The 14275-nt window shown below is 36.1% G+C and overlaps 1 protein-coding gene across 1 annotated transcript in view; it reads left to right on the forward strand.

Moving 5' to 3' along the window:
- The first annotated feature begins 10568 nt into the window (after positions 1 to 10568).
- npffr2a (neuropeptide FF receptor 2a) overlaps positions 10569 to 14275 on the forward strand; it is a 31031-nt gene continuing 27324 nt past the window's right edge. Inside the window, exons 1-2 of the mRNA XM_055200116.2 lie at positions 10569 to 11041; positions 12439 to 12776. Coding sequence (XP_055056091.2) covers positions 12446 to 12776 — 331 coding nt within the window. The 5' untranslated portion in view covers positions 10569 to 11041; positions 12439 to 12445. The remainder of the gene's footprint in view (positions 11042 to 12438; positions 12777 to 14275) is intronic.

Here is a 14275-nt window from a genome sequence, read left to right on the forward strand (position 1 = left end):
ATTTTATTTCACTGTTTATTTAGGATGTTTTAAACATAGGTATTTAAAAAAAACATGTTGAATTTAAATTTAGAATGTAAAATGTTGCAACATTTTTTTATGCAACATTTGTTAAAACAAACATGTTAAAAATCGTGGTTAAATGATTTTTTTTTTAAATCATACCTTTTAATTTTAAGTGTTTGTAATGTATATCAAATACTGATACTAAAATGGTCCTGTTCATAGCTAATTCCTTCTTGTTTTTCATAATGTGATATTTATGGAATTGCATTGAATCCAATTAGGGTCAATTTGACCCGCTCCATCAAAATCGTCACAAAAATCGAACACAATACAAGGGTTAACAACATTCCAGATTTAGGTTTTGAAATTTCAGTCTGTAGCCAGTACTCTGTTACTTGTCAAGAAACCTTAAAAATGCAACATTACAAAAATGCTTGCTGAGATTTGACAGCATTATTACATTTTACATTTACACATTTTACATGCACTTTCATCCAAAGGAAAGTGTATTCAGGTTTTACATTTACTCAAAATTTGTAATACAGTGTATAGTAAAATACACTGAATGTAGTGTGTAACACTTAGAACAACTTCAATCAATCAACCAATCAGATAGTATAATTAGTTTTAGGGTCAGTGTGTTAAGTATGGGTTTAGGGCTGGGTTAGTGATTTTTTTTACCATTCTTGCATTATGCAAGGTTGTGGAGTGTCCACTGCAATTTGTAGTTTTTTGAATACTACTTCTATGTATATTTTCTCAGCTTAAAAAGCCTTAAACGGGTTAAAAGTGGGGTACTACAGATTTACTACTGCCCATTGTTTTGCTACTGTAATCCCTAACCGATATGTCATACAATGCAGTTTAAAAGGCTTGATAGAAACATGGAAAGACCTTAGGAAACATATCATTGACACTGCAATAACAAAATGACAAAAATGAAATGAAACCGCAGGTGTCACATCAGATCAGCTGCCAATCAGCAGTAGGTCAGATAAAAAGAGGTCTGATAATTATCATGCTGACATATAAAAAACAACAACATGTGGCACAAAGAGGCTAGGCTGTCAGCTCAGGATGGTCAGTTTTGAATACATCTTCTACCTAGTCAACAAGCATGGTCTTTCTAAAAAAAAAAATCAAATGTTGTGGCCAGCTATGCCGTGCTTTTTATGTTATTCTCTGTATCTATGTTTAATGTTAAAGAAAGCCAAAAGATTTATTCAGTGCACAATATTGCGATAATTTTATGACCCATTCAGGTTTGACAGAACATGACAACATTTCATAGGACCAATTGAAACACTGTTCTTACATGACATTCCAATTTCCAAGATAATAATTATGGTAATCTTGGAGTGGATTTATAAGACCCCCTCCCCCTTTCTTTTAAATAATCTCCTCACTTTGAAGAGAAATTCATTAAGAAGATTAACTGTGTACTTCTTTAAACATACTTTAAAACGGCAAGTCAGTGTGAGGTGATTTAAACTTTTCATTATTAATCAGCATTAGATATTCAACTGCTGAGTTGCTAAAAAAACATACCCACCAGCCCTTATTGAGAGGATGATTGACAGGGTTATGTTGGTGTCAATTATCCCTTTTTGATCAAATTTAATTTGAAGTTCAATAAATTAATTATGCAATTTCCTAGAGGGTATAAATGCCAAATCCTGTGGAGATGGCGTTTAGAACATTTTAAAATATAATAAGCCAATTAATCAGTTTTGTCACATGGGGTTGCTCATAATGAGATTTACAATGATTCAACCTTATTTGCCATAATAATACACAAACTTTATGGTGAACATTATATTGAGACAATCAATCAAGGCAAACTAATTATATAGTATTACGGCAAATATGTGACCTGCTCTTTTTAACCCATAACCATATAGTATAAATATAATTTAATACACTGCAAAAAAAAATTTCTTTCTTAGTATTTTTGTCTTGTTTTCAGTACAAATATCTAAAAATTCTTTAATCAAGATGTATTTTCATGATTAGCAAAATGACCTCAGAAAATTTTAGACGAAAAATATCCAATTTAAAGGTGTAGCGGAGGATTTTCTCGAATTTTAGAAAATAACCACCTTCTCCACTTTTTTAAAATGCAATTGCGCAACACTCCTGATTGACAACTAGGAGGAATAGTCTTGATGATCCACCCGGAAAAATTAAATCCTCCGCAATACCTTTAAGTGAAATTGTGGTTAAAACAAGCAAAAATATCTGCCAATGGGGTGAGCACATTTTTCTTGAATTAAGTGTTTAAGAAAAAAGTTAACTTATTTCAAGATTTTTTTCTCACCCCATTGGCAGATATTTGAATAAAATTAAAAAAGCATGAAAAGAACATAGGTTGTTTGAATTCTATGAACAAAAAACTTAGTTTGATCCAAAACAACATAAAACACAAAACAAAGTTATCTACCCTCACGAAAATTAACTTCTCGGTTACATACTGTATGTAACCCTCATTCCCTGAAGGAAGGGAACGGAGATGTCATTCCAGTGACTGACGTATTGGGAACTCGTTAGAGAGACCAATCTACTTCGAGAATATACCAAAGAGCCAATTAATGTATTTGCATCTGTGGTGCTTCAGGCACATATACGCTTTACCTACCATGTCTGAAGTAACATGGCATGGTTTATTTGGTAGTAAATGGGTTTTTAAAGAAGCTGCGGACTGGGGAATATTATAATACAACCCGAAGTCCGGAAAAGTTGGGACGTTTTTTAAATCTGAATAAAATGAAAACTAAAGGAACAACGTCTATTTCAGGGAAGGCCTTGTATATTTCAGCAGGACAATGCAAAACCATATACTGCAGCTATTACAACAGCATGGCTTCGTCGTAGAAGAGTCCGGGTGCTGAACTGGCCTGCCTGCTTTCACCTACAGAGAACATTTGCCGCATCATTAAACACAAAATACGTCAAAGACGACCACAAACTCTTCAGCAGCTGGAAATCTATATAAGGCAAGAATAGGACCAAATTCCAACACCAAAACTCCAGCAACTCATAGACTCAATGCCCAGACGTCTTCAAACTGTTTGGAAAAGAGATGCTACACCATGGTAAACATGCCCTGTCCCAACTATTTTGAGACCTGTAGCAGAAATCAAATTTGAAATTAGTTCATTTTGTTCATACAATTGTAAAATTTCTCAGTTTAAACATTTGCTATGTTTTCTATGTTCTATTGTGAATAAAATATTGGCTCAGGTGATTTGAAAGTCTTTTAGTTATCATTTTATTAAAGTTTAAAAAATGTCCCAACTTTTCTGGAATTCGGGTTGTATAATATATATAATATAATATAACATTCTAATGTTTCTTCAACTTAAAGGTGCTAAGCGAATTCACGCGTTTTAGGCCATAAAACATTTTTTGTTTTATACAGCAAACATCTCCTCACTATCTGCTATAGCTGCCTGTCCTCTGCACACACTGTAAAAAAACGCGGTCTCTGACCGCCCAGGCTTCGCAAACTGCAACAAAAACAAAGCGGTCAAACCTACCACCACGAAACATAACATAAAGTGTTCCAGCCAATAAACGACAAGAAGGATTTGGGAGTGGGGTTGGGCGTGTTCATAACTCGTTCAGAAAGCACGGAGGGAGGGGAGGAGATAACTACGCTTCGTTTTGTTTGAACGTCAACAAGAAGGGACATCACACAGATTCGCTTAGAGTGCCTTTAAGGTAGCGTGCCATATCCGTGTTTTTTGTACCCCTGTATGTGTGAGAAACTCGTATGTGCTTGTGGATTAACTCTGGTAGAGAGGGTTTCTTCCATGATCTAGCTACCTCAGTGTGCAGATCAGGAAAATTGGAAGACGCTGTGGTTGTACTTTTTTCTTTAGAAACTTCTCGTACAGTTTACTCGTCTTCTTACTCTCTTGACCTTTAACTAGCCACTCAATTTTAAGTTTCTCTACAGCACGAGTTATAACCTATGCCAGCTCATTATGATGCATATTCAAATTTTCGAATAATCTGTTAGTGCTGTGTCAGCTGAGGGTCACGTTAATGTAAACAATAAAACAATAAAACTCCCGCACAGGTTTTAGTCATCTTTTATCGAGGGCTTTGGTGATTTCTCCTTCAGAGACGATAAAAGCAGAGTTACTCTTTGGTTGGGTTCGTCTGCCGGCTAACTTCAAGTTGACTTGAGTTGATTTGATAGCAGGTGGAGCGGTAAAAGAAGTTATTAGGCTTGTTCAACTTCATGCGGTGCCGCAAAAATCGACAGCCGGATGACGTCATACCGTTCTTGCGGCAAACAAACCTGAAGGCTGCATTGGTCAGTGGTTAGTGGGTGGAGCTAATGACTCAGTTTAGTGCAGTGCATTCTGGTTAATTGAGTCAATCAAAGAAAATTCCGCTTTAACACACTTTCAGTCTAATTTATCGAAATTGTGCAAATTTCTTTTTTTCTCATGTAAAATGCAAAATGGACATAAATTACCCATGATAACAGGCTAAAATGTCTTGCTTTAAACCAGGTACTGGTAGCTTTGGCACTGTGCAGGTTCCAAAAATTAAATCTGCATCTCCATGGTTTTAAGGCTCATCATTCAACGGAAGCAGCTAACTGTTTGTTTTTAGAAAAGGTTAAAGGCTACTTAGATAGGAGTTCTTATGTTGGTGCTGTCTTCCTTGACCTAAAGCGAGCTTTTGATACAGTAAATCACGAAATACTCTTATCTAAATTGACATATTTTAATTTCTCAGAGCAAGCTCTTCACTGGATAAAATCATACTTGACCTGCAGAAAGCAATGTGTTTGTATAAATGACACAAAGCCTCCACTTAGTGATTGTCCAGTTGGGGTCCCCCAAGGCTCCATACTTGGTCCGATTTTGTTCACACTTTACATAAACGACCTACCTGAGGCATGCAAAAATGTTGATGTCCAAATGTATGCAGATGATGCTATACCATTTAGACGTACTACCCTTGGTCAAAATGTGTTGTCAATAATAGGTGGTAAATTGTGGAATAGTTTGCCTCTTCTGATAAGAGAGTGTATAACTTTTAACAATTTTAAAACACAATTGAAACTGTGCTCTTTGAGAACCAGAGATGTACACATTATTGTTACATTGATATACTGCACTTGTTTTACTGATACTATAATGTCATTTTTGTTGTTGTATTTTATTCTGTCTATTTGTATTTTTCATGGATATTTTTATTCCTTATAGTTGTCATAGTGAATTAATGTGGTATGTTTGTTGGTTATTTTCTGGTTAGTGTTTGTTACCGGCCTAGGGACTACAGATGAAAAGTAGTATTTTTTTACTAATTCTGGCATATTTACATGTTGTTTGTCTTACAGCATTGTTCATGAATATGCATGGTCCCTATTAAATAAATAAATAAATAAATAAAGTTGGTCAGCAGCAGGAAGCATGAAGTGCTTTAAAACTCCCTAGCATATGGCTGCGTTGACCTTGGACCTCAGAAAACACAGTAGACCAACACAAGCATATGACATGGCACCCCAAACCATCACTGACTGTGAAAACTTTACACTGGACCTCAAGCAACGTGGATTGTATGCCTCTTCTCTCTTCCTCCAGACTCTGTGACTTTGATTTCCAAAGGAAATGCAAAATTAACTTTCATCAGAGAACATAACTTTGGACCACTCAGCAGTAGTCCAGAAGCGAGACGCGTCTGTTGTTCATCTGATACAGGCTCAAACATATAAGGTCTATTTACTAAATGCAGTATGAGCCTCGTTGTGAAACAGTCAATTAGAGCAGAGCTCAAGAGCTTCATGACCCTTCCAAAAAAAGTAATAACAGACTATTTTTTTCTAGAAAAATCCTAAGATTGTAAATGGACATGTAAACCATCTCTGGGTCATTTTTGCATCTAATAAAGTCACATACCTTCTATGTAGATATCAGAAAACAAGGTAACATATTGTATCGATGCATTCGTTTGCACCTGTAAACCACTGCAAATGATGTAATCACTCTTCCTAGTCTTAAGACTCAATGAATTCTGCCAACAAACTAGTCTTTCTGAATGGCATGAGGCCAGGATTAGGCAGATTTGAACCAAAAGTATTTGATGAACGTATAATATGTGTCGAGAACATTCAGTTAAAATCATTATCAAATTTGAGGTGTCAATTAGCGGCTTTTGCATTTGAGCTCCTCATTTGTTTTATTCAGTTACAGTGCTGTGACCTAGCTCTGTCGGACATCATACTCTAGACAAACTACATTACCAGGTAGAAGTAAGTAGTTTTAATGTGTATCTTGTGTTTACTTTATTCACACACTTCACGTTTTGAGGACTTCCTTTTCTACACATTCGTTTGTCTTTCTTTTTCAATTGCTTTCAAACAGAATGTTTATGTGATTCATCTCAGAGCTGGTTGGTATGGTTCAAGGCTTAAATTTTTTTAAAGAGTGCTTATTGGGAACATAAATGGAAGAAAAATATTTGTGGAACCAAGGTTATTGAAAAAACATGGGCAGTTAATGTATTGTGGTATTCTACTGATATGATGATGTGGTCTACAGTTCGATTCATGATTTTCCTTTTCCTCTGGTGTGTTAGTGTGAATTAGTACATGATAAATATCAGTGGTAACCGGTGACTGCTCGTGTTTTTAAAATATGTGTTTGTTGCGCCATGTGAACCATGTACATCATGTGTTTTGTCAAAATAAGTGCCTGCTGCATGCACATCAAAGCCTTTTATGATAAAAGAGACGTTCATGTTCACAAAATACACGCAAGACACTCCCTTAACAGTAAACTCTGATTAAACATGAAATTATTCGAGTATCTGGCAAACTCGAGCGTCTTTTTTTATCATAAACCCTTTAGACACGTCTGCAGCAGGCACTTATTTTGACAAGACACGTGATGCACATAGGTTCACTCGACGCACCAAACACATATTTTGAAATTATAAACCACACACAAGACAGGCTACATACATGTTGTGACGAACTTGACGCAAATTATTGTCTCCAACGTAAATCTCTTTTCTTGGACTGCAACAAACACACGGATTGTAGGCAACAGTTCACTTCCTGGGATTGGTGATGTAGACAAGACCGACATTATCATAATTCCTCCTGACGTCTGGCTGCTTCAGAGGTATTCAGGCCAATCACAGATTAGTTTTGTACAAAATCTGTGCATTTCAGGAAGAGATTGAAATGTGGCGCTACAAAAATGTATATGGTATGTGGAAAATAATTTATTTTTTGAACCATAAACCACGCAAACACATTGTATTATACCAAATACACAAAATAACGTTGTTTTTTAGCAATGAAATAGGTGCCCTTTAAAACTTTCCTATAGCTGACTACCAGAGCTCAGATAGATATTTACCCCTTTGGTGGGGACTCAGCTGAAAGAGTTTTATCCTACTGTATAAATATTTGGATATCTGGTTGGATGACAAGGTCTCTATCAGGGTTCAAACTGCACATTTATTGAAGATACTAAAGGTTGGTTTTGGATTTTACTTGTACTGTAGCTTGGTAGGACTTATTCTTGCAGTTATGAAAACATTTGTTGCTGCTTCCATTGCTTTTTGTAGCTTAGGCACTGTCTATAGCTCTTTATGTTTTATAGCCATTGTTTGAAGTGGGCCGGTACGCACTTGTACTCAGTACCGCCACTTCCAAATATAGCTCTTGAGCGTACCACCACCTCTCTGTGCGGCCAGAATGTGCTTTCAGCGTACCGGAACGCTCATTTGCGCATATGTTTAAATCAGAGGTTTAATTTAATCCTTTGGCTGCGCTGCCACTTTTCAGAGCGCCCTTCACAATGTACGCTTCCTAATTCGTCCCATCGAGAGCAGAGACTACATTACCCATACACCCTTGAGTTTTACAAGTTAAAAGCGCATGCGTCGCTTTTGCCGCTGTCAGTCAGTGTCAATGTGGTCTGAGACGTGTCTTTGTGTGTAAAACGCGCAACCATAGCTGCTCGTTTAAAATGAAAATACAATGAACACTTAATATGGCCCCCTTGTTTTAGACTCTGAGTAGTAAAAGAACAAGGTCAGAATCAGAGGACTCGCTGGCTGACATCCCAATGATATCGCTGCAGGTCAGACACAAGCTTTATCCAATACCCTTTTGTAGGTACGTGACAATCTCCACTGTCGCGGCTGTCAGTTTGGTTCCCCTCGACGCAACTTTGAATTTCCTCAAAAACATTGTTGAAATTGTAATATACATTTAGTTTAATTTCTAAACTACAAGTGAACGAAATTACAATGAATTTGAACGACGTGCACAGGAGTTTTACCACCCACAAAATGGAAAACAATGGGACAAAATAAAGTGATGACTTTTGAGTTTCAAATGGCCAGTATTTTGTTATTCTTGAACCCATAGACATGGTCTTGGTGTCATTTTAAAGGTTTTTTTCAAGCTCGTTTTATCTGAACAACTAGTTTTAGCATTTAAAGGAACAGTATGTAAGAAATGTTTATCAATTAATTATAAAATGGCCCTGATATGTCACTAGATATTAAGAAATCATTTTCATTTCAAATACTTAAATCACTGACAACAGTGGTCTGGCCAGGATATTGTCATTTAAAAAGTGGAGTTGCAGCCCTCAACTGATGTTTATGTTGTCATTTTGTCTATTGGCCACCAGTTGTGTGATTGCAGTACCAGTTTTAGCCACAAGTTTTGTGATTGCAATACCAGTTTTGGCCACAATCCTACATACTGTTCCTTAAATGTTGAAAATGCACATTTTATTTATGTTCAATAGCTCTTTCTACAGTAGCTCTTTCTAAGGGTATTTTTTAAAAATTCTATTGCACATTTTATTTATGTTCAGTAGCTATTTCTAGCTCAAGCAAATCTACAAACCTATAAAAGGATTTATTATGTTTTAAAAGGTCTTCTGTTGACTGCTGAATATAAAACCCCTTCAATATAGGAGGAGTTGAGTCAGCAAAAAAATAAATAATAGAGTACCGGCACCTCTTTTGGGCCACTTAAAGCACTGTTTATAGCGAACTCATTGTCCAACTCATATGTATAACCATTATTATTATTTTATACCACAGGGCTGTTAATGACTATAGGCCAGATTTACCAAACGGGCAAATTAACATCATAGCACAATTACAAAAAAGCACCAATGGGAGTGGTAATCTGCGGGTTATTTGCTAAAAAGGTGCAAAATAAATAACAGGTGCAACAGCTGATTTCTATTAGGACCAATGCAACTAAGAGCAGCGCAAATTAGTTCAGGGCTGCAAATAAGCAGAGCTGATTTGCCCACAGGTGCGATAATCTACTAACGCCTGAAATTTGGAGTGTGAAATCCCAACCAATGAAGCCATAAGACACTGAAAAGAACTGGAGGACAAAACATTTGCAATAAGTTTTAAAATGCCTGGTGTTGTGTGACTTCTCCTAGTGACTTCCACTGTGTGACTTTAGTAAATCCCGGGAGTCGTATTTAACACCAAAATGATGGTTTGTGTATCATTTCATTTTTACAGTCCTTCAGTGAAGTTACAAAGGTGTCAAGTCAACAAAATTAATGATTGAAGGATTATAGAAATTGATCAACAACATCAAAAATCTAGCAAATTTTGTTTTCCAATTTTATCAGAGATTAAACCACACTCTTAAAAATAAAGGTGCTTAAAAGGTTCTTCACAGTCATGCCACAGAATAACCTTTCACTTTAAAGAACCATTTAAACAAAAAGTTATTCAATGGTATTGTGAACATCAGTGTATTTGATATGGTATTACATTGTAATATAAATCAACATTTCGTCCGTAAAAGAGATGGGACTAAAAATGCCTCCCCCCCAAAAACACAGCAAATGACTCACCATTCCACTAACTAACTGTTACAGCCCTTTTACGTCACTGTGTATCAAAGAACACCAATGAAGCACTATATTCCAAGTTGCATCCAACAAAATCTTCATTTAACTAAAATTGATACCACCTGACAAATAGCCTAATGCTGTGACCGTGACACAAAAGACTAGGTTGGGAATGAGAGTTCTCTAATAAGATTTTTCAGCATACATATACATTCATACTTGCATAGATACAAGATTAAGAGAATTATGATACTATTAGTATATTCTTATATATCTTAGTCATTATCCCCTGAGGGAAATATAAGTAATACATGAACTGTAAGTGTCTAAACTTCTCTCTGCTTTTGTAGCCTATTTTTTTATTGCACTGCAGACACGGCCCTCAAGCAGTTGCATGCCGTCACTAATGTCAAAAACTTTGGCTTTGAAGGACTTTTCCTGTTGGCTTATGCTAGTGAATGGTGCCCCCTATTGATAAATGCGCTTAGGTGCACTTAGATCATTATAAGCGGTTATGACATGATTGGAGCCCACAGCAAACGGGTTCCAGGATGCTGATTTACATAATTAAAAAGTTTATAAGTGACAGGTAACAGAGTTACACATTAAATTATATTGCGATTAATAACGGGGTCGAATAAACAGCCTACTACATAAATAATGCATCAAAATGCCACCATGCAAAATGAAAATAAATAAATAAAAACATGTCTTTTGTGTGTAACTAATAACAATGTAGTATATTCTGTCCAGAGCTGAAACTCTGGGCTTAAATTTTACCCAAATCCTTTGTCCATCCCCGCGTGCGCGTGACGTTTGTAACGCGCATCATCACCCCGCCGGTAGCTCTTTTCTCTCGCTCTCTCTCGTGCTTGCGCTTTGTTCATTGACTGTCTGCTGAAGAGTGTGGATGTGAGACCGAGCAGCTTCTGTTCGTGTGAAAAAAACTTGTTAAAACTTAACATTTATGGCACATATTATGTCGGAGTAAAGTTTAACACGAAGTATAATTGATTTATAAATAAATATTAAGTTGTCACTCATTTAAAGGCTTTCAAAGACTCCTTATGTCTCTCCGTGGAGGAACAGGGGAACAGTGAGGTGTGCGCGTTCGTTTCTACCTGAGAACAGGTAGTGCAACTTGGAAACTGGCTATACCAAAGGTAAGAAACACTTCCATTTGCGACTGCAACAAGCAGTTTGCGGATTTTTAATGTGTATTTTAAAGGATTAACCCATCAATGTTCAGTATTGTAGGCAGTTGTACATATTCTGTGACTGAGAATCCATCAGAAGTGCGCTGTATACATATAAGCACGTGCATTTAAGTCTCGTAAATCACACTCATATTGTACAAAACTCTTAAAATATATATATATATTGCATGAAGTATTCTTTGCAAAGATCTGCAGAGTGCACAGTATGAAAATGTAAGTAGTAATTGTTCTTTTAAGAACTGACTGAAAGATTTTGGGGGGATCAACGGTACATATGGACGTGCACGTTCGCGTCATTATAAAACATTTTAAAATATGTTTTTATGAAACAAAATCTTTACTATGGGAGTATTGTCGCAGTGCTTTGTAAAATAATAGAAATGAGACTGAGAGATCCAGTAGACTACCTATTTTTGTGAAAGCCGGATGTCTTAAATGGGCAGCTCATAGAAGCCAATATAGTGATGTAGACACTACATACCCTAAATGTCAAATGTCTACATTCAGAATAATTGCATAGAGGGGAAAACTATTGCACAATATAGGTTAATCTATGTAATTGCATTCCACTTTAATATCAATTGATTATATCCACACCTTGAGATCAGAGAGCTAAGGAGTTGGCAATTGCAACTTTATTTGTATAGCACAATTAAAAAATAAATAAACCTAATAAAAACTTAATAAAATAACATGCATCACAAATATTGTCACCTATTAAAGGCTATTGAGACCAGATGTGTTTTTAATTGTACCTATAAGGTACCTGCGTCTCTAATATGTTAAGGCAAACTGGGCAAACCATTTTGGTGCTAAAACAGCGAAGGCACCCTTTTCTACTTTTTGCTCTGGATGTGGTATTTTTTAGTAAGTTCTGATTAGCTGATCTTCATCCAGACTGATGCCAGTTCATTCAAGGATTTGTACACCAATAAAAGAATAACAGAATAAATCTTGTAATAGACTGGAAGCCAGTGTAAAGAGACCAGGGTGGAGTAATATGTTCCCGTTTCTTTATACCCATTATTAGTCTTGCAGCGGAGCTTTGGACTTGTTTTGTGACTAATTTCTTTATAACATGCATTACAATAGTTGAGCCTTGAAGAAATCAGATCATGGACTTCAATTTCAAGGCCTTTAAATGTAAAGCATAATTTCATTTTAGTTAAATTGCGTTAATGAAAGAAACTAGCCTTCACAACAGAAAAGATTTCAACATTTTTAGCAGGTACATGTAAGGGAGTTTAAAAGCACAGATTAAAACAGAAAGACAAACAGGTTTGTGTTGATTAAGAAGGAAAAATAAAACCACTGAAAATAAATCCTCTCTCTTTTATTCTCAGATATAAAATGAATGAAACTCTGGACCCAAACATTACCTTCGTGGATGACGGTAACTGGACTTTTCCAAATGGCTCCAGTGAACTCTTCTTACGTCAGAACAACATCACATATGTTGGATATTACTTGCATCAGCCATCAGTAGCAGCAATTTTCATAGTGTCGTACCTGCTCATATTTGTGGTCTGCATGGTTGGAAATGGAGTGGTGTGCTTCATAGTCTTACGGAGCAGAAACATGCGCACCGTCACCAACCTCTTCATCCTCAACCTTGCCATCAGCGACCTTCTTGTTGGGATTTTTTGCATGCCGACAACTCTTCTTGACAACATTATTACAGGTCAGTGTATTGGCAGAGACTGTCTCACTTAGAGTTTTACCAGACTAAGTCATTTTTGCATGCTTGAATATTAAACCAAAATTTGTAGATCTCCTTAGAGAGGCATGAAAGCTTTATGAAAGATTATCTTTTTGGCTGCAAGAGTTTAGCTGCAAGAGCAAGAATTTAGCCTTCAGATCTTTTAAAGTAGTATTGTTTTTAGACCTGCATAAAAACTAGGTCCTGAATTGCTACTGTACATACAGTGTTTGCTTTAATTGCAGCATAATGGACATGGCTAAGTGAGATGGTACGTTGAAGTGAAATTCTAAAACTAAATGAAGTTGCAGTTTGTTAAAGAAAATACTTTTGGTTATGCAAGAGATTTTTTATCCCGGCAGATGATTCACGTCTCTGGCTGAGTATGAACATTAGATCCACACGGGAATCCAGAAATCTTTGTTGATAACATTCTTAGAGAATTTGTTGGGAAAGAATATGATGCTCTTTTAAAAACTTGTTGGAGGATATTTGAAAACATACTAGCACAAGTACTACAATACCAAATACCTGGTTAAACAACTAATTATTGATGTTCAGAAGTTTTTACTAGTGATTTATAGCACAGGGCTGTTGAATGCTTTATTCTGATTGGTTGGGAAATGTTCCACAGGTATGCATTATTTTTTGATAGATGCGCATCTAACCTGTCAAATGTCTTAAAATAACCACCAGCGCAATGGCTTAGCAATGACTGTGGTAACAGTGGTATAAGCAGAATAATTGACTTGGATTTATTTGTAAATAATAAACACCTAGGGTAACGGCACTACTCGAAGTGTGCATTATTTTCGAATAATTCAAAACATTTATAAAAAATTTACAAAATCGTGTTGAATATATTTATTGTAACATTATTATTATCTGTAATGTCTTTTGCTGAGCCATAGAGAGGTTGTTTAAAGGAATATTCCATTTTCTTAAAAGAAAAATCCAGATAATTTACTCACCACCATGTCATCCAAAATGTGGATGTCTTTCTTTGTTCAGTCGAGAAGAAATTATGTTTTTTGAGGAAAACATTGCAGGATTTTTCTCATTTTAATGGACTTTAATAGACACCAACAATTAATACTTAACTCAACACTTAACAGTTTTTTTTAACGGAGTTTCAAAGGACTATAAACAATCCCAAACGAGGCATAAGGGTCTTATCTAGCAAAACGATTGTCATTTTTGACAATAAAAATAACAAATATACACTTTTAAAGCACAACTTCTCGTTTAGATCCGGTTGTCATGCGTCAAGAGGTCACAGAGGACGAACGTGAAACTCCGCCCCAGTGTTTACAAGTGTGGTGAAAGAGGACCGTTCCTACTTTGTTGTATGTCAACTGATACTAATTAATGTCTTTGTGTCAGTTTATTGTTTACAATGGTCCGCAAATGTGCGTTTTATATATGTAACATGTGACCTCCCTACGTCACTCATTTACGTTAGGTCGCGCTGGACCGGATCT

Source organism: Misgurnus anguillicaudatus, chromosome 22, assembly GCF_027580225.2.
Source record: "Misgurnus anguillicaudatus chromosome 22, ASM2758022v2, whole genome shotgun sequence".
NCBI lineage: Eukaryota > Metazoa > Chordata > Actinopteri > Cypriniformes > Cobitidae > Misgurnus > Misgurnus anguillicaudatus.